Source organism: Gopherus evgoodei, unplaced genomic scaffold (genome assembly GCF_007399415.2).
Source record: "Gopherus evgoodei ecotype Sinaloan lineage unplaced genomic scaffold, rGopEvg1_v1.p scaffold_35_arrow_ctg1, whole genome shotgun sequence".
NCBI classification, from domain to species: domain Eukaryota; kingdom Metazoa; phylum Chordata; order Testudines; family Testudinidae; genus Gopherus; species Gopherus evgoodei.
This window is the reverse complement of record NW_022060027.1, coordinates 5,506,353-5,528,090: the sequence shown is the minus strand read 5'-3', so window position 1 is coordinate 5,528,090 and position 21,738 is coordinate 5,506,353. Positions and strand designations below refer to the sequence as shown.

General features: G+C 65.0%; 1 protein-coding gene across 1 annotated transcript; it reads left to right on the top strand.

Annotated features, from left to right (window-relative positions):
• The first annotated feature begins 750 nt into the window (after nt 1-750).
• Nucleotides 751-7,545, top strand: NAPSA (napsin A aspartic peptidase). The gene is made up of 9 exons (XM_030545023.1): nt 751-968; nt 2,191-2,323; nt 2,706-2,829; nt 3,562-3,680; nt 3,879-4,084; nt 4,540-4,656; nt 5,473-5,641; nt 6,399-6,497; nt 7,219-7,545. Exons 1-9 carry the CDS (start codon nt 907-909, stop codon nt 7,543-7,545), a joined length of 1,356 nt encoding a protein of 451 aa, XP_030400883.1. The 5' UTR covers nt 751-906.
• Nucleotides 7,546-21,738: the final 14,193 nt, after the last annotated feature.

Genomic DNA, 21,738 nt, shown 5'->3' with positions numbered 1-21,738 from the left:
GGGCTGTGGGGGTGGGGAGGGTTATGGTGCAGGCTGTGGGGAGGGCTATGGGGCAGTGAGAGGGGAGGTCTATGGATCTGTGGGGGTGGGGAGTGTTGTGGTGCAGGCTGTGGGGAGGGCTGTGGGGCAGTGAGAGGGGAAGTCTATGGGGCTGTGGGGTGGGGAGGGTTATGGTGCAGGCTGTGGGGAGGTCTATGGGGCAGTGGGGAGGAGGTCTATGGGGCTGTGGGGTGGGGAGGGTTATGGTGCAGCCTGTGGGCTGTGGGGAGGGCTGTGGGGCAGTGAGGGGGGCGGTCTATGAGGCTATGGGGTGGGGAGGGTTATGGTGCAGGCTGTGGGGAGAGCTATGGGGCAGTGAGTGGGAGATCTATGGGGCTGTGGGGTGGGGAGGGTTATGGTGCAGGCTGTGGGGAGGGCTGTGGAGCAGTGAGAGGGGAGGTCTGTGGGGCTGTGGGGGTGGGGAGGGTTATGGTGCAGGCTGTGGGGAGAGCTATGGGGCAGTGAGGGGGGAGGTCTATGGGGCTGTGGGGGTGGGGAGGGTTATGGTGCAGGCTGGGGGCTCTGGGGAGGGCTGTGGGTCTATGGAGCTGTGGGGAAGGGGGCAGGGTTTGAGGGGGGCCGAGAGGCAGGAGCCCCCCCCCGATCCCCACCCCCTAGCCCAGCGCCCAGCTCCCGCCCCCAGCCAGGCCGTGGGGTGCCCCAGTGACACCCCACCCACGGCTGCCTTGCTGGCAGAGCCAGGACCAATGGGGTGCTGCACCCCGGGAGGCCTGGGCCAATCTGAGCCTGAGCCCCAGGGGCTCCCGGCCAATCAGGCGCTGCACCCCAGGTGACCCAGCCAGTGGGAGGAGGCGGCTCCCAGGCCTGGGGACAGACGGTCTGACAGCCGCTGCCGTACCGGACGTGATGGGGGCCCCAGGCTGGGCCACCCTCCTGCTGCTGGCGCTCGGCACCCAGGCACTGATCCGGTGAGAGCCCCGGACGCCTGGGTCCTGTCTGGGAGGAGAGTGGGGTCTAGTGGTTGGGGGGGGGGCTGGAAGCCAGGACTCCTGGGTTCTCTCCTGGGCTCTGGGAGGGGAGTGGGGGCGAGTGGTTAGAGCAGGGGGGTTGGGAGCCAGGACTCCTGGGTTCTCTCCCTGGCTCTGGGAGGGGAGTGGGGACTAGTGGTTAGAGGGGAGGGTCTGGAAGCCAGGAATCCTGGATTCCCTCCTGGCTCTGGGAGGGGAGTGGGGTCTAGTGGTTAGGGCAGGGGGGTTGGGAGCCAGGACTCCTGGGTTCTTTCCTGGGCTCTGGGAGGGGAGTGGGGTCTAGTGGTCGGAGCTGGGAGGCTGGGAGCCAGGACTCCTGGGTTCTCTCCTGGCTCTGGGAGGGGTGTGGGGACTAGTGGTTAGAGGGGAGGGTCTGGAAGCCAGGAATCCTGGATTCCCTCCTGGCTCTGGGAGGGGAGTGGGGTCTAATGGTTAGAGCAGGGGGTGCTGGTAGCCAGGACTCCTGGGTTCTCTCCATGGCTCTGGGAAGGGAGTGGTGTCTAGTGGCTAGAGCAGGGGGGTGCTGGGAGCCAGGACTCCTGGGTTCTCTCCATGGCTCTGGGAAGGGAGTCTAATGGTTAGAACTGGTGGCTGGGAACTAGGACACCTGGGTTCTCTCCCCGCTGAGGGAGGGGGCGAGCGGGGTCATGGCTGGGATGACGCAGGTGCCAGCGTGGGCAGGGGCTGCCTGGCACAGCAGATCAAAGGCTCCAGGTGCCCCACACGCTATGGGGATTTCTGAGCTTGCTCCACCCAGCCAGTCCCCCGACCAGTCCAGCCAGTTCCAGGCCCTTGTGTGGGACTGGTATTTCCGCTGCTCCTATCTGGCCCCAGGGCGGGGACTTGCTGGCTTAGGGGGGCAGGGAAGGGGGTCCAGGGCCTGTCCCCTCCGGGGGGCACCAGGTCCCATCCGGCCCCAGGGCAGGGAATGGGGCCCGGGGCCTGTCCCCTCCGGGGGGCACCAGGTCCCACCCAGCCCCGGGGCAGGGACTGGCTGGCTCAGGGGGGCTGGGAATGGGGCCTGGGGCCTGTCCCCTCTAGGGGGCGCTGGCTCCCACCCAGCCCCGGGGCAGGGACTGGCTGGCTGGCTCAGGAGGGTAGGGGAGGTCCCTGGGGGGGGGTCCCGTGGTTTCTCTGCACTGACCCCCCCTCCCTCCGGCAGGATCCCCCTGCGGAAGTTCCCTTCGGTCCGGAGCAGGTTCCGCGGGCCGGGGCTCCCCATTGCCAACCTGGGGGCTGGCAGGGGGCCCCACAGCCGCTCAGCTGGCCCCCAGCGTCTGCACAATTACATGGACGTGAGTGACCTCATGGGGCTGCTCAGCCTGGGGGGACTGCGCTGAAGGGGAGCAGGGAGAGGATGTGGGGGGCAGGGGGCTGTGCTGGGGGGTGATTTGGGGGGAAGAGGCTGATGCTGGGGGAGGTTTTGGAGGCTGGGAGGAGTCTTGGGGCAGGAGACGGCACTGGGGGACTGGGAGTGGGCGGGGGGCTCTGGGGGGCAGGGGATGGCACTGGGGGAATGGTAGGGGGCAGGGGCTCTGCGGGGCTGGAGGGGAGGGAGAGAGCAGGGGCTCTATGGGGCCAGAGCTGGGGGGCCGGGGATGGCACTGGGGGGATGGGAGTGGGTGGGGGTGCTGGGGGGCCAGGCTGGCTGCTGACCCTCGACGCTGACCCCCCCAGGCCCAGTACTATGGGGAGATCGGGATCGGGACGCCCCCCCAGCAGTTCAGCGTCGTCTTCGACACCGGCTCGTCCGACCTGTGGGTGCCTTCGGCCGGCTGCTGCCTCCTGCACCTGGCGTGCTGTGAGTGGGGGGCTGGGGGGTGTCCGTCCTGTCCCCCCTCTCCCCAGGGGTGCTCTGTCGGTGGGGCTGTGTCCGTCTGTCCTGTCCCCCCTCTCTCCTCAGGGGTGCACGGGGGGCTGTGTCGGGGGGGGCTGTGTCTGTCTCTCCTGACCCCCCTCTCCCTCCAGGGGTGCACGAGGAGGCTCTGTTGGGGGGGGTTGTGTCCATCTGTCCCGTCCCCCTTCTCCCCTCAGTGTGCATGGGGGGCTTTGTCGGGGGGGGCTGTGTCTCTCTCTCCTGACCCCTCTCTCTCCTCAGGGGTGCAGGGAGGCCTCTGTCAGGGGGGCTGTCTGTACCTCCTGACCCCCCCTATTCCCCCAGGGGTGCAGGGAGGGCTCTGTCAGGGGGGCTGTCTGTCTCTCCTGACCCCCCCTATCTCCCCAGGGGTGCACAGAGGGCTCTGTCAGGGGGGCTGTCTGTCTCTCCTGACCCCCCCTCTCCCCCCAGGGGTGCAGGGAGGCCTCTGTCAGGGGCTGTCTGTCTCTCCTGACCCCCCCTCTCCCCCCAGGGGTGCAGGGAGGCCTCTGTCAGGGGCTGTCTGTCTTTCCTGACCCCCCCTCTCCCCCCAGGGGTGCAGGGAGGCCTCTGTCAGGGGGGCTGTCTGTCTCTCCTGACCCCCCCTCTCTCCTCAGGGGTGCACAGAGGGCTCTGTCAGGGGCTGTCTGTCTCTCCTGACCCCCCCTCTCCCCCCAGGGGTGCACACTCGCTACCACTCGCTCTTCTCCTGCACCCACAAACGCAACCACACCAAGTTCTCCATCCACTATGGGACCGGCAGCCTGAACGGTTTCCTCAGCCAGGACACAATCACCGTGAGTGAGGGCCCGGACGCCGGGGTTCTCTCCGTGGCTCAGGGAGGGCAGTGGGGTCCAGTGGTTGGAGCAGGGGGGGTTGGGAACCAGGACACCTGGGTTCTCTCTCCGGCTCGGGTAGGGCAGTGGGGTCCAGTGGTTGCGGGGGGAGGGGCCAGGAGCCAGGACTCCTGGGTTCCAGCCCAGCTCTGCTCCCAGGTGTCCAACCTGACGGTGGAGAACCAGACGTTCGCTGAAGCCGTGGACCTGCCGGGGCTGGTGTTCGTGGCAGCCAAGTTCGACGGGATCCTGGGGATGGGGTACCCCAGCCTCTCGGTGCGCGGGGTCACCCCCGTCTTCGACAACATGATGGCGCAGGGGCTGCTGGACCAGAACGTCTTCTCCTTCCACCTTCGCAGGTCAGAGCCCCCGGACCCCGAGTCCCTCAGTGCCCTTTGGCCCCAGAGCCCCCCAGCGCCAGGACCCGAGTCTCTCAGTGCCCTTCGACCCCAGAGCCCCCAGCACCTGGACCCCTGAGCTCCCCAGCACCCAGACCCCTGAGCCCCCGGCACCTGGACCCCGAGTCCCTCAGTGCCCTTTGGCCCCAGAGCCCCCCAGCGCCCAGACCCCTGAGTCTCTCAGTGCCCTTCGACCCCAGAGCCCTCAGCACCTGGACCCCTGAGCTCCCCAGCACCCAGACCCCTGAGCCCCCGGCACCTGGACCCCGAGTCCCTCAGTGCCCTTTGGCCCCAGAGCCCCCCAGTGCCCGGACCCCTGAGCCCCTCGGTGTCCTCAGATCCCCGGCACCTGGACCCCAAAGCCCCCCAGCACCCAAGATCTCCTGGCCCAGCCCCCCAGCTCTCTCTTATCCCGGTTGCAGGGGCTCGGCGGACGGGGGCGAGCTGCTGCTGGGGGGCACGGACCCGGAGCTGCATGAGGGGGAGCTGCATTATGTGCCCGTGTCCCGCAAAGCCTACTGGCAGGTCAAGGTGGACAGGTGAGTACCCCCCGGACCCCCCTAAAGCCTCTGGAGCCCCCCCGAACTTCCCAAATGTCCCCAACTATCTGGGCTCCCTGGGACCCCTCCCAGTCCTCAGTCCTTGGACCCCCTGAACCCCCAGACCTCCATCTGATTCCCAGAACCCACCCACACCCAGACCTCCCCAACCCCAGGATCTCCCTTACCCCCCCCCCAGATTCCCAATATCCCCAAGCCTCTGGATTCTCCCTGACCCCCTGGGTCCCCACCTGACCCCCAGATTCCCCCTGGACCTCCCCAACCCTCTGCACCCCCCAGAACTGCCCCATGAGCCCTTGGACCCCCCCCCCACAAGCCTCTGGACCCTCCTCAACCACCTGGACCCCCACCTGACTCCCAGAACCCCCCAGGGTCCCCCAATTCCTCAGGACCCCCACCCAACCCCCAGATCCCCTGGACACCCCCCCCACCCAGCCCTCAGTACAGCCCTGGACCCCTATCTGACCCCCAGGCCCCTTGACCTCCAACCAACAGACAGCTCTCCTGCCCCCCCCCAATGCCCCCAACCTCCCAGAATTTCTCCTGGACCCCTCTGGACCCCCATAGATCTCCACCCGACCCCCCTGGGACGCCTGATCCCAAAGTCCCCCTGGCCCCCCAAACCACTCTCAGCCCCCCAAACCACCCGTGTTCAGTCCCAAAAACCAGGCCTGGACCCTCACACTCAACCCCCCAAAGCCCAGCCTGGAACCCCCATCTGGCCCCTAAATCCCTCCCCACCCCCTGTCCCCCATCCTCCCCTTGACCCCCCCTCCCGGCCTCCCCTCTCCACAGGATCCGGGTGAAGAAGGCCCAGGGGGAGCACCAGTGCAAGGGGCTGTCTCTCTGCCGGGGGGGCTGCCAGGCCATTGTGGACACAGGCACCTCCCTCATCGCGGGCCCCAGCAAGGAGATCAAGATGCTGCACAAGGCCCTGGGACCCTTCCACGCCCTCAATGGGCAGGTAAGGGGGCCAGACACCTGGGTTCTAGCCAAGGTGCCTAGGGGTTAGAGCTGGGGGCGGGGCTGGGAGCCAGGACTCCTGGGTTCTCCCCCCAGCTCTGGGTGGGGAGTGGTGTCTAGTGGTTAGAGCAGGGGGGCTGGGAGCCAGGACTCCTGGGTTCTCCCCCCGGCTCTGGGTGGGGAGTGGTGTCTAGTGGTTAGAGCGAGGGGCTGGGAGCCAGAACTCCTGGGTTCTCCCCCCAGCTCTGAGTGGGGAGCGGGTTCTAGTGGTTAGAGCAGAGGGGCTGGGAGCCAGGGCTCCTGGGTTCTCACCCAGCTCTGGGTGGGGAGTGGGGTCTAGTGGTTAGAGCAGGGGGGCTGGGAGCCAGGACTCCTGGGTTCTCCCCCCGGCTCTGGGAGGGGAGTGGGGTCTAGTGGTTAGAGCGAGGGGCTGGGAGCCAGAACTCCTGGGTTCTCCCCCCAGCTCTGAGTGGGGAGCGGGTTCTAGTGGTTAGAGCAGAGGGGCTGGGAGCCAGGGCTCCTGGGTTCTCACCCAGCTCTGGGTGGGGAGTGGGGTCTAGTGGTTACAGCAGGGGGTGCTGGGAGCCAGGACTCCTGGGTTCTCTCCCTGGCTCTGGGAGGGGAGTGGGAACTAGTGGTTAGAGTGGGCGGGGGGAGCTGGGAGCCAGGACTCCTGGGTTCTTGTGCATGCTGCGCCCCCTGCTGGCTGTGGGAGGGGGGCTGTCTAACATCCGCCCACCCCCCCTGCTCTCCCCCAGTACCTGCTAGATTGCGACCAGCTCTCAGGCCTGCCCGAGGTCTCCTTCGTGCTGGGTGGGAAGCCCTTCAGCCTGACGGGGGAGCAGTACGTGCTGAAGGTGAGGCCCCCCCGGGGGCGAAGCTGGGACAGACCGGGCCCATGGTGGGCTGGGGGCTGCTGCGGGGATTGTCCGGCCTGAGGGTTGCTGTGACTTGGGCAGGGGCATGGGGGGAAAGGGAGGCCAGGGGGTGTCATGCTGGAGGGTGCTGGGCCCATGGGGGGAAGGGGGCAGTGCTGGGAGGGTGCTGGGCTCAATGGGGATGGGGGGCAGTGCTGGGGGGGCACTGGGCCCAAGGGGGGTGGGGGGCAGTGCTGGGGGGGTGCTGGGCTCAATGGGGGTGGGGGACAGTGCTGGGGGGGCATTGGGCCCAATGGGAGGTGGGGGGCAGTGCTGGGGGGGGCTGGGCTCAATGGGGTGGGGGGCAGTGCTGGGGGGGCATTGGGCCCAAGGGGGCTGGGGGGCAGTGCTGGGGGGGCGTTGGGCACATGAGGGGACAGTGCTGGGAGGCCCTGGGTCTGGGAGCGGAGGAGGGTGTCAGATGGGCCCATTGGGGTGACACGGGGCTCATGGGTGAGGGGGCATGGGACCATGGGGGGCAGGGAGGCAGTGCTGTGGGGCTCTGGGCCTGCGGGGAGGGGGGCATTGGATGGAATGGGCCCATGGGGGAGAAGGGGGACAGGGGGTACTGTGCTGGGCACCCGGGGGGGGCAGGTTGCTGGCCCCACAGGGTCCGTCCTAGGCCCAGCCTGACCCCCTCCCCCCTCTTCCCCCCCCCCAGGTGACGCAGCTGGACATCACCATCTGCATCAGCGGGTTCATGGCCCTGGACGTGCCCGCCCCCGCCGGCCCCCTCTGGATCTTGGGGGACGTCTTCCTGGGCCAGTACTACACGGTGTTCGACCGGGACCAGGACCGCGTGGGGCTGGCGCGGGCCAAGTCACCCCCTCCCCCAGCACCGCAAGAGACGCCCCCACCCAGCACCACGTCGAGCCCCAAAACCCACCCCCCAGCCCTGAGCACCCCCCAGCCCACGACTCACACCGGGGCCTCAGGATGCCTGGGTTCCACCCACAGCTCCGGGACTGGAGGGGGGTCTAGTGGTTAGGGGGGGCTGGTGTCACAGAATGTGGGGGAGTCGGGGCCCTGCTCCCCCCACTTCCTGCGATTCACCGGGACTCTCAGCTGGCTGGTAACACAGAAGGTTTATTAGCCGACAGGAACAGCCCAAAACCCACAGCTTGTGGGTACATGAAACAGGATCCCTCAGTCAGGTCCCTCTTGGGGGATGGGGACCCCAGACCCCGGTTCTTGGTTTCCCCCCATCTCCCCAGCCAGCCCCAAACTGAAACCCCTTCCCGCTGCCTCCCCCAGCCACACCCCTGGCCGGCCCCCCCGCAGGTTCCGCAGGGCAGCTGCCATCCCTTACATGCCGGCCATCAGGTGTCATCCCCCAGCGAAGTCACCCCCTCATTTCCCATCCCCAGCTAGTTTTGGAGCAGCACCCCAGGGAAACCAAGGCACGCCCCGTCTCAGCTTGCTGGGCAGGGCTTAGCCGATCTGAGAGGAGAATTGCTTCCAGGAGGGAGCCAGCTCCTGTCTCAGGGAATAGATCTTCTAACGGGTCATCCCCCTCCCAGTGCCCACACACGGCTTCACCGTGTTGACATGGTACACCCGGCGGCGGTGTGCCTGGTTCGACAGCTCCACCACATAGTTTACCTCGTTTAGCTGCTTGACAACCTTGAAAGGGCCTTGCCAGGCGGCCAGGAGTTTGTTTTTCCTCACGGGGATGAGAACCATCACCTGGTCCCCGGTGGCAAAGGCGCGGGCCCGTGCCATGCGGTCATACCAGACTTTCTGCTTCCTCTGGGCTCTGGCCAGATTCTCCTTGGCCAGGCCCATGAGCTCGGCCAGTCTCTCGCGGAAGGTCAGGACTGTTCTCCACCACTGACTCTCCATCGGGAGTGGCCTTCCCCTCCCATTCATCTCTCGTTAGGTCCAGGGGCCCCCTCACCCTCCTTCCGTACAACAGTTCGAAAGGTGAAAACCCGGTAGACTCCTGGGGCACCTCCCTGTACGCGAACAGCAGGTGGGGTAAATACTTGTCCCAATCCTGCGGGTGCTGGTCCATAAAGGTTTTCAGCATCATCTTTAGGGTCCCATTGAACCTCTCCACCAGCCCGTTGGACTGGTGGTCATAGGCTGAAGCCCAAGTGAGCCGGACCCCACATTTCTCCCACAAGCACCGGAGCAGGGCCGACATGAAGTTGGATCCCTGGTCTGTCAAGGCTTCCTTGGAGAACCCCACTTGACTGAAGATGGTCAGCAGCGCGTCCGCAACGGTGTCAGCCTCGATAGAGGACAAGGCCACCGCCTCAGGGTAGCGCATAGTGAAATCCACCACCACCAGGATGTATTTCTTCCCCGACGCGGTCATCTTGCTGAGGGGCCCCACTATGTCCATAACCACCTTCTGGAAAGGCTCCTCTGTGATGGGCAAAGGTCTCAAAGCCGCTTTCCCCTTGTCCCGGGCCTTCCCCGCCCTCTGACTGGGGTCACAGGTTTGGCAATATCGTTGGACCGTAGTAAAGACCCCAGGCCAGTAAAAGTTCTGTAGCAGCCTCTGCCTGGTGCGTCGGATTCCCTGGTGCCCTGCGAGAGGGGTGTCATGGGCCAGGTACAGGAGCTTGTGGCGATACTTCCAGGGGACCACCAGCTGCCTCCTGATCCCCCATGACTCTACTTCCCCTGGGGGAGCCCATTCTCGGTACAGGAACCCCTTCTCCCACAGGAACCTCTCCTGGCAACCTCCCCCCGTGGCCTGTGCCACACTGAGGTCGGCCAGGTCCCTGAGCTTTCACAAGGAGGGATCTGTCTGCAGCTCGGCCTGGAACTCAGCAGCTGGGACAGGGATGGGGACCTGCTCTCTCTCGTCGGCTGGGTCTGAGGCCGCAGCCTCTCTGAGCCGTGTCCCTTGGTGCCCCCTCCCCACCAGGGTACGGTCCTGCGCCTCCACCGAGGTACCCTCCCCGGTGTCAGGGCGCAGTGCCCCTCGCCGGCTCTGGCTACGGCTCATGACTAGGGCGTTCTGGGGGTTGCTTGGCTAATCCTCTAAGTCCCCCCCCCATCAACACCTCAGTGGGCAAATGATGGTGCACCCCCACATCTTTAGGGCCCTCCATGGCCCCCCATTTCAGGCGTACCCTCGCCATGGGCACCTTGAATAGGGTCCCGCCCACCCCCGTCAGGGTCAGGTAAGTATCAGGCATCACACGATCTGGGGCCACCACCTCGGGCCAGGCCAGCGTCACCTCAGCGCCCATGTCCCAGTATCCATAGACCTTCCTCCCATCCACCTCCAGGGGAACAAGGCACTCACTCCGCCAGGACAGCCCTGTGCCCCCCCGTCAACTTAGGAGCTGGCCTAGGGTACTCCTCCCTCCTGAGCAGTTGGGAAGCTGCCAGGCCCCCCTGCCTGGGGAGCTGGCCCCTCGTCCCTAGCCCGGTTAACCCGCTGTGGGTTGGGTCTGCTCAGTCTGTCCGTGAGCCTGGGGCACTGGGTCCGGATGTGGCCCCTCTGCCCACAGTGATAACAAGTCACATCCCATGGGTCCCCTCGAGCCGGGTGGATGGCCCTGACGCTGGATGTCCCCTTGGGAGGGGGTTCTCCATATTCCCCCATTGGGAGGTCCCAGGGTGACTCTCCCTCTGCATCATGGTGGGCCTGTTCCTTTGGGACTCCTCCCCGCCACCCCGACCGGCTCATCACAAACTCGTCGGCCAGACGCCCTGCGTGTGGCGGGTTCTCTGGCTTTTGGTCCCTCAACCACAGCCTCAGGTCGGGTGGGCACCGCTCAGACAGTTGCTCCCGTACCAGCAGTTTAACCAGGTCCTTCGTCTGGGCCCCATCTGCCCACTTGTGGGCGTAACCCTGCGTCCGGAGGGCCAGTTCCAGATATGTGACCTCGGGGGTTTCACGCAGACCCCGGAACTTTTCCCGGTTCGGCTCGGGCGTCAGCCCCAACCCGCGGAGCAGGGCCGGTTTGAACAGTTCACAGTCCTCTGCCTCCGCCCCTTCCATTCGGCTGTACATCCTCACGGCTTTGGGGGCCAGTGAGGGGGTGAGAAACCGGAGCCTGTCAGCAGGGTCAACCCTGTGCAGCTCGCAGGCCTGCTCAAAGGCCGTCAGGAATTCATCTACGTCCTGCCCTTCCTCACACTGGGACAGGATGTGCTGAGCAGAGCTCCAGGCAGTCCTGGGTCCCCCCTCGCTCACCGCAGCGGGGGGCTCTCTGCTCCTCGGCCTCGCCAGCTCCAGCTCCTTCCCCTCGGCCTCGCCAGCTCCAGCTCCTTCCCCTCGGCCTCGCCAGCTCCAGCTCCTTCCCCTCGGCCTCGCCAGCTCCAGCTCCTTTTCGGCCTCGCCAGCTCCAGCTCCTTCCCCTCACCCTCGCCAGCTCCAGCTCCTTCCCCTCGGCCTCGCCAGCTCCAGCTCCTTCTCCTCATCCACTCCTGCTCCTTCTCCTCGGCCTCGCCAGCTCCAGCTCCTTCCCCTCGGCCTCGCCAGCTCCAGCTCCTTCTCCTCGGCCTAGCCAGCTCCAGCTCCTTCCCCTCAGGCCTCGCCAGCTCCAGCTCCTTCCCCTCGGCCTCGCCAGCTCCAGCTCCTTCCATCGGCCTCGCCAGCTCCAGCTCCTTCTCCTCGGCCTCGCCAGCTCCAGCTCCTTCTCAGCCTCGCCTGCTCCAGCTCCTTCCCCTCGGCCTCGCCAGCTCCAGCTCCTTCTCCTCGGCCTCGCCAGCTCCAGTTCCTTCCCCTCGGCCTCGCCAGCTCCAGCTCCTTCTCAGCCTCGCCAGCTCCAGCTCCTTCCCCTCGGCCTCGCCAGCTCCAGCTCCTTCTCCTCGGCCTCGCCAGCTCCAGCTCCTTCCCCTCGGCCTCGCCAGCTCCAGCTCCTTCCCCTCGGCCTCGCCAGCTCCAGCTCCTTCCCCTCGGCCTCGCCAGCTCCAGCTCCTTCTCCTCGGCCTCGCCAGCTCCAGCTCCTTCTCCTCGGCCTCGCCAGCTCCAGCTCCTTCCCCTCGGCCTCGCCAGCTCCAGTTCCTTCCCCTCGGCCTCGCCAGCTCCAGCTCCTTCCCCTCGGCCTCGCCAGCTCCAGCTCCTTCCCCTCGGCCTCGCCAGCTCCAGCTCCTTCTCAGCCTCGCCAGCTCCAGCTCCTATTCCTCGGCCTCGCCATCTCCAGCTCCTTCCCCTCGGCCTCGCCAGCTCCAGCTCCTTCCCCTCGGCCTCGCCAGCTCCAGCTCCTTATCGGCCTCGCCAGCTCCAGCTCCTTCCCCTCACCCTCGCCAGCTCCAGCTCCTTCCCCTCGGCCTCGCCAGCTCCAGTTCCTTCTCCTCATCCACCGGCTCCTTCTCCTCGGCCTCGCCAGCTCCAGCTCCTTCCCCTCGGCCTCGCCAGCTCCAGCTCCTTCTCCTCGGCCTCGCCAGCTCCAGCTCCTTCCCCTCGGCCTCGCCAGCTCCAGCTCCTTCCCCTCGGCCTCGCCAGCTCCAGCTCCTTCCCCTCGGCCTCGCCAACTCCAGCTCCTTCTCCTCGGCCTCGCCAGCTCCAGCTCCTTCCCCTCGGCCTCGCCAGCTCCAGCTCCTTCCCCTCGGCCTCGCCAGCTCCAGTTCCTTCTCCTCGGCCTCGCCAGCTCCAGCTCCTTCTCCTCGGCCTCGCCAGCTCCAGCTCCTTCCCCTCGGCCTCGCCAGCTCCAGCTCCTTCTCAGCCTCGCCAGCTCCAGCTCCTTCCCCTCGGCCTCGCCAGCTCCAGCTCCTTCCCCTCGGCCTCGCCAGCTCCAGCTCCTTCTCAGCCTCGCCAGCTCCAGCTCCTTCTCCTCGGCCTTGCCATCTCCAGCTCCTTCCCCTCGGCCTCGCCAGCTCCAGCTCCTTCCCCTCGGCCTCGCCAGCTCCAGCTCCTTCCCCTCATCCACCGGCTCTTTTGGTTTTAACTCCCTCTCCCATTCCAGCCACCTCAGCTCCAGCGACGGGGAGCTTGGTCGTGAGGATCCCCTGCTGGCCGCGGGGGTCACGGTGCCCCCGGGGTTCACCTGGCTCCTTCCAGCCCCTCCCCTAGGCATAGGTCGGAGGGGCCCTGGGGTGCCCTTGGGATCAGTCCAACCCCTCCCAGCCAGGACAGACGCCGGTGCCGCCAGGCTGCTTCCCTCCAGGAGCGATCCTCCTCCTCCCGCTCCCCCTTAAGGCGCTGCTGAGACTTCTCCCCGCTGGACCCTCGCAGGCCTGGGCGCTCTCAGCTCCCCACTGTTTCCAGGAAGAACCCGACTGTCCCCCCCCTTCTCCAGGTCACCACCTCTCCCCCAGGGTCAAGCCGCCGACTCCTCTGCCCCGGAACCGCTCGCTGGGGGGACCCTTCTCGCTGGGCACCCACCCCAGGGTTAAGCCTGGCTCCGCTCAGCCAGCAGCAGGCCTGGTCCTCATCAACCCCCCGTTTTCCTGCTCCCCGGTCACTCACTGCAGGACGCTCGGTCCACGGGGTGCAGTAGATCCCAGCTCTGCCACCAGTTGTCCCGAAGTGTGGGGGAGTCCAGGCCCTGCACCCCCCACTTCCTGCGATGCACCGGGATTCTCAGCCGGCCAGTAACACAGATCGTTTATTAGCCGACTGGAACAGCCCAAAACCCAGAGCTTGTGGGTACAGATCAGGCCCCTCAGTCAGGTCCCTCTTGGGGGGTGGGGACCCCAGATCCAGGTTCTGGGCCTCTCCCCGTCTCCCCAGCCGGCTCCAAACTGAAACTCCTCCAGCAGTTTTGCCCAGCCACACCTCCAGCCCCTCCTCCAGCCTTTGTCCAGTTTCCCGGGCAGGTGTCACCTGGCCCCAGCCCCCTCCTGGGCTCAGGTTACACAGGGAAACCGCCACCCTTTCCGTGCTGGCATCAGGTATCATCCCTGTTTCCCATCCCCACCTAGTACTGGTGCAGCACCCGGGGAAACTGAGGCACACCCCGTGTTAGCAGAAAACAATAAACTAGTGAAACTCCCATGCACCATTATCAGATTAATACTCCCTATTCCCTTCTCCATCTCAGCTGGGAGCCAGGACTCCTGGGTTCTCTCCCTGGTTCTGGGAGGGGAGTGGGGTCTAGTGGTTAGAGCGGGGGGGGGACTGGGAACCAGGTGTCACAGAGTTTGGAGGAGACAAGGCCCCTGCAGTTCACCACGACTCTCAGGCAGCCAGTAACACAGAAGGTTTATTTAGACGACAGGAACACAGTTCAAGACAGGCCTTGCAGATACAGACCACGGGACCCCCTCAGTCAGGTCCATCCTGGGGGACTAGGGAGCCAAGAGGTCTGTCTGGCCTCCCCTCCATTTTCCCAGCTAGCTCCAAGCCGAAAATTCTCCCTTTGTCTCTTTCCCGGGCCAGGAGGTCACCTGATCTCTTCGTTTTTTAACACCTTTAGTTGGCAACTTTGCAGGGGAGGAGCCCAGGCCATCAGTTGCCAGAAGTCAGGGCATCACACTGGCCCCCTAGGGCTCTGCAACAATCACACACCTCTAGACACTCGAGAAATGCATAGGGGAAACTGAGGCACACACAGTATTCAGAGAAAACATTCAAAACATTCCCATGTTGTCACACCAGGACTCCAGGTTTCTTTCCCCAGCTCTGGGAGGGGTGTGGGGACTAGTGGTTAGAGCGGGGGGGGCTGGAGCCAGGACTCTAGGGTTCTCTCCCTGGCTCTGGGAGGGGAGTGGGGTCTAGTGGGTTGAGTAGCGGGGGTTGGGACCCAGGACTCCTGGGTTCTTTCCCCAGCTCTGGGAGGGGAGGGGAGTCTAGTGGTTAGAGTGGGGGGGGGCTAGAGTAAGGACTTCTGGGTTCTCTCCCCAGTTCTGGGAGGGAAGTGGGGTCTAGTGGTCAGAGCGGGAGGAGGGATTGCTTTGGGGTGAGGCCTTAACATCTGAGCAGCAAACCAAGGTACAGAGTGTTACTTGCGGCCCTCCTGCCCCCCACCTCCAGCACAGGACCCCTGCCCAACCCCTCCATGCTCTAGCGAGTTGAAAAGAGAGGCTGGAGTGGGGCGGCCTGGGCCGGAAACCAGTCAGCAAAGCCAGGCCCTGCCACCGAGCAACTGCCTCCTCAGCCCGCCAGGTCATGGACATGGGAAAACATGGAGTGTGTGTGTCCGTGTGTCCTTCCCGTGTGTGTTTGTGTCCTGTCCATGTGTCCTTCCCATGTGTGCCTGTGTCCTTCCCGTGTGTGTCCATGTGTCCTCTCCATGTGTGCTCGTGGCCTCTCCCCAAGCGTGTCCTTCCCGTGTGTCCATGTGTCCTCGTGGCCTCCCCCATGTGTGTCCATGTATCCTCCCCATGTGTGCCCGTGGCCTCTGCCCATGTGTGTCCTTCCCGTGTGTGACTTCACTTGAGGGAAGATACCCGAGCCAGGAGGGGGCTGAGGCCAGGTGAAACCTCTGCCCAGGAATCTGGACAAAGGCTGGGGGAGGAGCGGGGGCAAGCCTGGGGGAGGCGGCTGGAAGGGGTTTCAGTTTGGAGCCAGCTGGGGAAATGGAGGGGAGGCAGATGGGGCTCTGGCCTCCCTGCCCCCAAGAGGGACCTGACTGAGGGGTCCTGTTTCTGTACCCACAAGCTCAGTTTTGGGCTGTTCCTGGTGGCTAATAAACCTTCCGCGTTACCGACCGGCTGAGAGTCACGTCTGACTGCGGAGTGGGGGGGCAGGACCCTCTGGCTCCCCCAGGCCGCCCCAATGCACTCGCTGTGGGAAGGGCACAGGGGGACGGGGATGCTGAATGCTCCGGGGTCAGACCCAGGAAGGTGGAAGCCGCGTGAACTTCTTGCCCGGGGCCAGTCTGCACACAGAGAGGGCCCCCCCGAGTCCTGCCTGGCTTCGTAGGGAGCAGTCCCGGAGCGTCGCCCGGTGACTCCGGGCCACATCCCAGCTCTGCGCAGACACCCGGCTCGGCAGCCCACCCCAGCACTACCCAGAAAGGCCCCAGGATCGGTTTGGGTGGCGAAGGTGCCCAGCACCCCGGCTCCGTGGCTACACACTAACACACGTCACCATGGAGCAGCTTGGTCGGCAGCGGGACTTTCTGCTGCTCCCTGGGCCGGCCAGAGATGCTCTCCCACCGTCTCTCCTCTGGCAGTGACTTACTGAACCGGCCCCTCCAAAAACTCCTGTCCATCGTCCCGCCTTCCCAGCCTCCGAGGAGGGGTCGGGGTGTCCGTCGCTCTGGGCTGGAGTCAGTTTGTGGCACCACATGGTCCCACGAGCACTGGGCCTTTGCCACATTCCCGGGCCGGACGGGGAACCGGCAAGCAGGCCTCCACGCCACGGTAGGGCCTGATGTTGTTGGGGAAACTGAGGCACACACCGTATTCATACAAAACAGTCAGAATTCGCACTTCCGAAAATTTCCGCTGGTTCTTAAACCGGCTGCTGCTGACTTTGGCAGGCTCCCTCCTTGGACTGCTCCCCCCATCAGCCAACCCCATCCCCCATCACCCGCATACCCACACCCACATTGATTCTCCAGCAGAGCCCGGGGGCCCCGGGGCTGGGCCAAGCCGTCAGTAAACAACACTGGTTACCAGAGGCCTGACTGATCTTCATTGCTGGGCAGGGCAGGGGGCTGGGGGGTTGAGGGGATAGAGTGTTGGGGGTAGGGAGTTGGGGAGCAGGCAGGGGCTGGGGATTTGAGGGCACATGGGGGGCTGGGGAGTTGGGGGCAGGCAGAGGGCTGTGGGGTTGGGGGGTAGGGAGTTGGGAGCAGGTGGGGGGCTGGGGGTTTGGGGGGGTAGGGTGTTGGGGGTTGGGGATGCAGAGGTCAGGCCATACCACTGGATTGGGGGATGCAGGGAATCAGGGGTTTTGGGGGTCCCCCTGGGTACCCCCCCTCCCATCCCCTTCTAATCTAGCCATCCCTGCAAACTCCCACCCCCTCCCACTAGCTGGTCCCTCATCCCCCCCATGCCAGGGGCTCTGTGAACCCCCATCCCCCTTTTCCTGCAGAAAACCTGCCCCAGAGTGAGAGACACCAGGACCCCCCCATTTGGCTGCTCCCCCCAGGGCAGGTGAAGGGAGGGGTGCTGCCTGCTGGAGCCAGCCTGGGAAGGAGCGAGGTGCAGGGAAGGGGAGCTGAGCTGGCTCCAGGTCAAAGGGGCAGAGAATTCAGGGCAGCCCCAGACCAGGCTCTGCAGGTCCCAGAACCTGGGCACGTGGGGTCTTCGGGGCTGAGAAACTGTGAGCTTGGGTTGTAGAGCCCCTCCCCCCTCCCCCGGTCTCTATCCCCGTGTAGAGCCCCTCCCCTGGTCTCTATCCCTGTGTTGAGCCTCTCCCCCAGTCACTATCCCCATGTAGAGCCCCTCCCCCAGTCACTAGCCCCGTGTAGAGCCCCTCCCCTGGTCTCTATCCCCGTGTAGAGCCCCTCCCCTGGTCTCTATCCCTGTGTTGAGCCTCTCCCCCAGTCACTATCCCCATGTAGAGCCCCTCCCCCCTCCCCCAGTCACTATCCCCATGTAGAGTCCCTCCCCCCTCCCCCAGTCACTATCCCCATGTAGAACCCTTCCCCCAGTCACTAGCCCCGTGTAGAGCCCCTCCCCTGGTCTCTATCCCCGTGTAGAGCCCCTCCCCTGGTCTCTATCCCTGTTTTGAGCCTCTCCCCCAGTCACTATCCCCATGTAGAGCCCCTCCCCCCTCCCCCAGTCACTATCCCCATGTAGAGCCCCTCCCCCCTCCCCCAGTCTGTATCCCCAGGTAGAGCCCCTCATCCAGTGTCTATTCCCATGTAGAGTCCCCCTCCCCCAGCCTCTATCCCCACGTAGAGCCCCTCCCCCCAGCCTCTATCCCCACGTAGAGCCCCTCCCCCCAGCCTCTATCCCCACGTAGAGCCCCTCCCCCCAGCCTCTATCCCCACGTAGAGCCCCTCCCCCGGTCTCTATCCCCGTGTAGAGCCCCTTCCCCAGTCACTAGCCCCGTGTAGAGCCCCCCCCTCCCTCAGTCTGTATCCCCAGGTAGAGCCCCTCATCCAGTGTCTATTCCCATGTAGAGTTCCCCATCCTCCCAGCCTCTATCCCCACGTAGAGCCCCTCCCCCCAGCCTCTATCCCCACGTAGAGCCCCTCCCCCCAGCCTCTATCCCCACGTAGAGCCCCTCCCCCGGTCTCTATCCCTGTGTAGTGCCTTCCCCCTCCCCCAGTCTCAATCCTGTACAGAGCCCATCCACCACAGTCTGTATCCCTGTGTAGAGTCCCTCACGCCAGGGAGACTTGGCGCTATGGGGGGGCATAGGGCACATTTTCCCCCAAACAATCTTCAGGAGCCCCCGAATTAGTCCCAAAAGATCCACAAAGGGGCGGGGGGCTCAGCCTGTATGAATTATCAGCCCAGGAGTCCCTGTCACCCCCCAGGGCTCTGCCCAGCTGGGGAGAGGGGGGTAACTAGTGACATCCAGGGGCCCCAACCCCGGGCCCCCCAGTTACCAGCCCGGTTAGGGGCAGTTTGAGGGTAGGACCCGAGCAGCTGCGAGAGGCTGTGTGTGGATGTGTGTTACCTGTGTGCTACCCATGTTTGCACACGTGTGTGTGAGAGACGTGGCTTTGCACACGTGTACTACCCGTGTGTGCGTGTCACCAGCGTGTGCACCATGCTGGTTCATGTGTGAAACGGGTGGGTTTGGGTTGGTCTGCGTAGCTGGCCAGCGGAAGGGGTTAGTTCGGGTTCACCTGTCTCCTCCCCCCAGCTCCCTTCTGACCCCGCAGGGTTAATGCAGCCACTTGCTGCCCCCCAACCCCGATCCTGTCCCCCTGCCAGTCTGTGTGGTCCCCATTATCCCCCATCAGTCTCCTCCCAGTGCCCCCCTTTCCCTCCAGCAACTCCCTCCTTCCCCCCAGCAACTCCCCACTTCTTCCCTCTCAGAGCCCCCCTTCCCCAAGAGACTCCCCCTTCCCCCCAGAGACTCCTCCTTCTTCCCCCTCCCCCCAGCAACTCCCCTGCCTTTTCCCTCCCAGAGACCCCCTCTTCTCCCTGATACTTCTCCCTTCTTCCCCTCCCTCCCAGCAACTCTCCCCACCTCTTCCCTCCCAGAGCCCCCCTCTTCCCCTCAGAGACTCTCACCTTCTTCTCTCTCCCCCCAGCAACTCCCCGTCCCCCCAGCAACTCCCCCCACCTCTTCCCTCCCAGACCCCCCTTCCCCAAGAGACTCCCCCTCTTTCCCCCAGAGACCCCCTTCTTCCCCATCCCCCCTGCAACTCGCCTGCCTCTTCCCTCCCAGAGCCCCCCTTCCCACCAGAGACACCCCTCTTCCTCCCCTTCCCCCTGCAACTCCCCCCAACTCTTCCCCCAGAGCCCCCCTCATCCCTTCCAGCGACTTGCCTCCCAGCGGCCCCCCCCCCCTCCAATTTCTTTGCAGGGTCTTTAAGGTGGCTCCTCATTCAAAGCAAGGGCCCCACATTAACTGGCCCAGCGCCCCCCCCCCCGCAGCCCCCATAGCGTAAGGGGGGGATGCAGTTACTGACCGTGCTCCCCCCCCAGCAGCCGCCACCTGCGCCCCCTCCACTGCGCCCCACTGACCTCTCGTGCCGGAGGGGACAGATCCGAGCCCAGCCCGTTGCAGGCTCCAGCCCCCCTCTTGCCGGGCCAGCCCCCCCTGCCCCCCCGGAATAGCCAGGCTCCACCTTACGGGCGGTGATGTCATAGCCGGGTCCGCAGTCCCAGCAGCAGCAGCCGGATCCGCATCCTCAGCTTCGCCGCGGGGGGGGGGAGGGAGCCAGCGCCAGGATCGGGCCCCGCCAGCAGGATCCGGCCGCCTTCGCCCCCTTCCGCCCCCGCCGCGGCCCGGCCCGGCCCCCCCCCCATACACCCAGGGACGTGGTGGAGCCGCCCCCCCAAAATCCCGGGGGGGCGTTGACTGACAAGTGAGTATCAGCTGGGGGGAGGGCGGTTGCGGGGGGCTGGAGGCTGCAGAGAGGAGGGGGGATGGAGGGGGAGGGGGGTACCTGAGGGGTGGGGGATCGATGACAGGTGTCTGCGTGGCAGGAGGGGTGATGTCAAGAGCTCCTGGCTCAGCAGGCGCGGGGGGGGGGGAGCCTGGCCTGGAGGCTGCACCCCCCACACCCCCAGGAATTGACTGAGTATCTCTGGATTCGGGGGGCGGGGGGAATCTCAGCCTTGGACAGATTGTATGTGTGTCAGTGTGTGTGTGTGTTGGGGTGTGTGGGTGTCAGTGTGTGCATGTGTTGGGGATGTTGGTGTGTGTGTGTGTGTGTGTCACTGTGTGTGTATGTGTTGGGGATGTTGGTGTATGTGTGTGTGTGTCAGGGCATGTGTGTCACGGTGTGTGTGTTGGGGGTTTCTCTGTGAGTGTGTGTGTGTGTGTGTGTTGGGGAGTGCATGTGTCAGTGTGTGTGTATATGTGTCAGTGTGTGTGTGTGTATGCATTGGGGATGTTAATGTGTGTGTGTGTCAGGGTGTGTGTGTTGGGGTGTGTGTGTATGTGATGGGATGTTGGAGTGTGTCTGTCAGTGTGTGTGGGGGCATGTGTTTCAGAGTATGTATGTGTGTTGGGTGTGTGTGTCTGTGTGTGTGTGTGTGTGTGTGTGTGTGTCGGGGCATGTGTGTCAAGGTGTGTGTGTGTTTTAGGAGGTGTCAGGGTGTGTGTGTGTGCATTGTGGTGTGTCTGTGTGTGTTGGGGTGTTGGTGTCAGTGTGTATGTGTCGGGGTGTGTGTGTGTGTCAGAGTGTATGTGTGTGTGTGTATTGGGCAGTGTGTATCGGGGGGCTCTGGGATGCTGATGATTTTAGACACAGAAGTGGGACCCCAGGAGAGAGAAAGAAACCCAGAGAGGGAATGTGCACACCCAGTGAACACACACAAAGCACACACAACCACACACACACACCAGCACATACACATGCACACAGAATGCACATGCAAACGGACTGTACATACAGCACATGCACCAATGGACACACACACAGTGAACACACACCAGCACATACACACACACAGAGCACATACATCAACGGACACACACACAGCGTGCACACACACAGTGAACACACACCAGCACATACACACACACAGAGCACATATATCAACGGACACACACACAGCATGCACACACCAGCACATGCACACACACACCAGCTCTCCCACATGCACACAGCAACACACACACACACTCGCAGCACACACACATGCAGTGTACACACACACACACACACAGCGAGTTCCTGGAGGCCTCCCCTGGGAGGCTCCTGAGCAGAGCCTGTCCGGACCCCCGGGGTGGGCTGCCTGTGGGTCCTGCTCCCCCCCCCCCCGCACCCACCACTCAGCTCAGGGGCCAGGGGGCAAATCCACACACTGGGACAATTAACAGAGGGACGGGGCAGAACGGGGGGACCTCTGTGCTCCGGCAGCCTTCGGGATCCCACCTCCAGCCCCCCCAGAACCCCTCCACATCCAGCACCCCCGAACCCCCACCTCAGCCCCACCCCCAACACCCCACATCCAACCCCCCCCCGGAACTTCCCACAGCACCCCCAAATCCCCCTACATCCAGACCCCCTGACCCCCACTCCCATCCCCACCCCCCAGAACCCCCACATCCAGCCCAAGACCCCCCAGAATCCTCACACACCAGCTCCTCCGAACCCTCTCACTCAGCCTGAGATCGCCCCCACCTCCAGCCCCCTGGAATGCCCCCCAACCCCAGCCTCCCACTGGAAAGCTCACACCCAGCCCCAGAGACCCCCTTCGGGCTACCCCCCACCCCCTGATACTTCGCACACCCAGCCCCCCCTTAGCATGCACCCCCTGTACCAGTCCCACAGTGCCCCCCAGGATGCTCCCCAGCCCCAGAGACCCCCCACCTCAGGACTCCCCCCCGCTCTCAGCTGTCCCATAGCCCCCCACAGCCCAGCTGCGGCAGGTTCTGAGTGCGGGGGGGGCTTCACTCCCCCTACACCAGATCTGCTGAGGCAGCTGTCCCGGCTCCCAGCCCCCCCCCCGCCTGCCCTTGATGCACTCACCTGAGGCGAGGGGGGGGATTCAGGGTGGGGGGGGAGTTGCATGGGGGGGGGCTTAGCAGCCTTGCTGGGGGGGGCGGTGAGCCCCGTGAGGTATTTATGCCTCGTTCCCAGTCGCTCGCGGGGGGGGGGGAGCTGCTAGCCTCAGTTACACAAGAGTCCCTGAAGGACGCGGGGGGGGGGCTGCAGCGAGTTTGCAGCAAAAATTTGGGGGGAGGGCAAGGGAAGTAGCCCCCCCAGGTGAAAGCTGAGCTTTTTCAGCTAGAGTGGGGGGG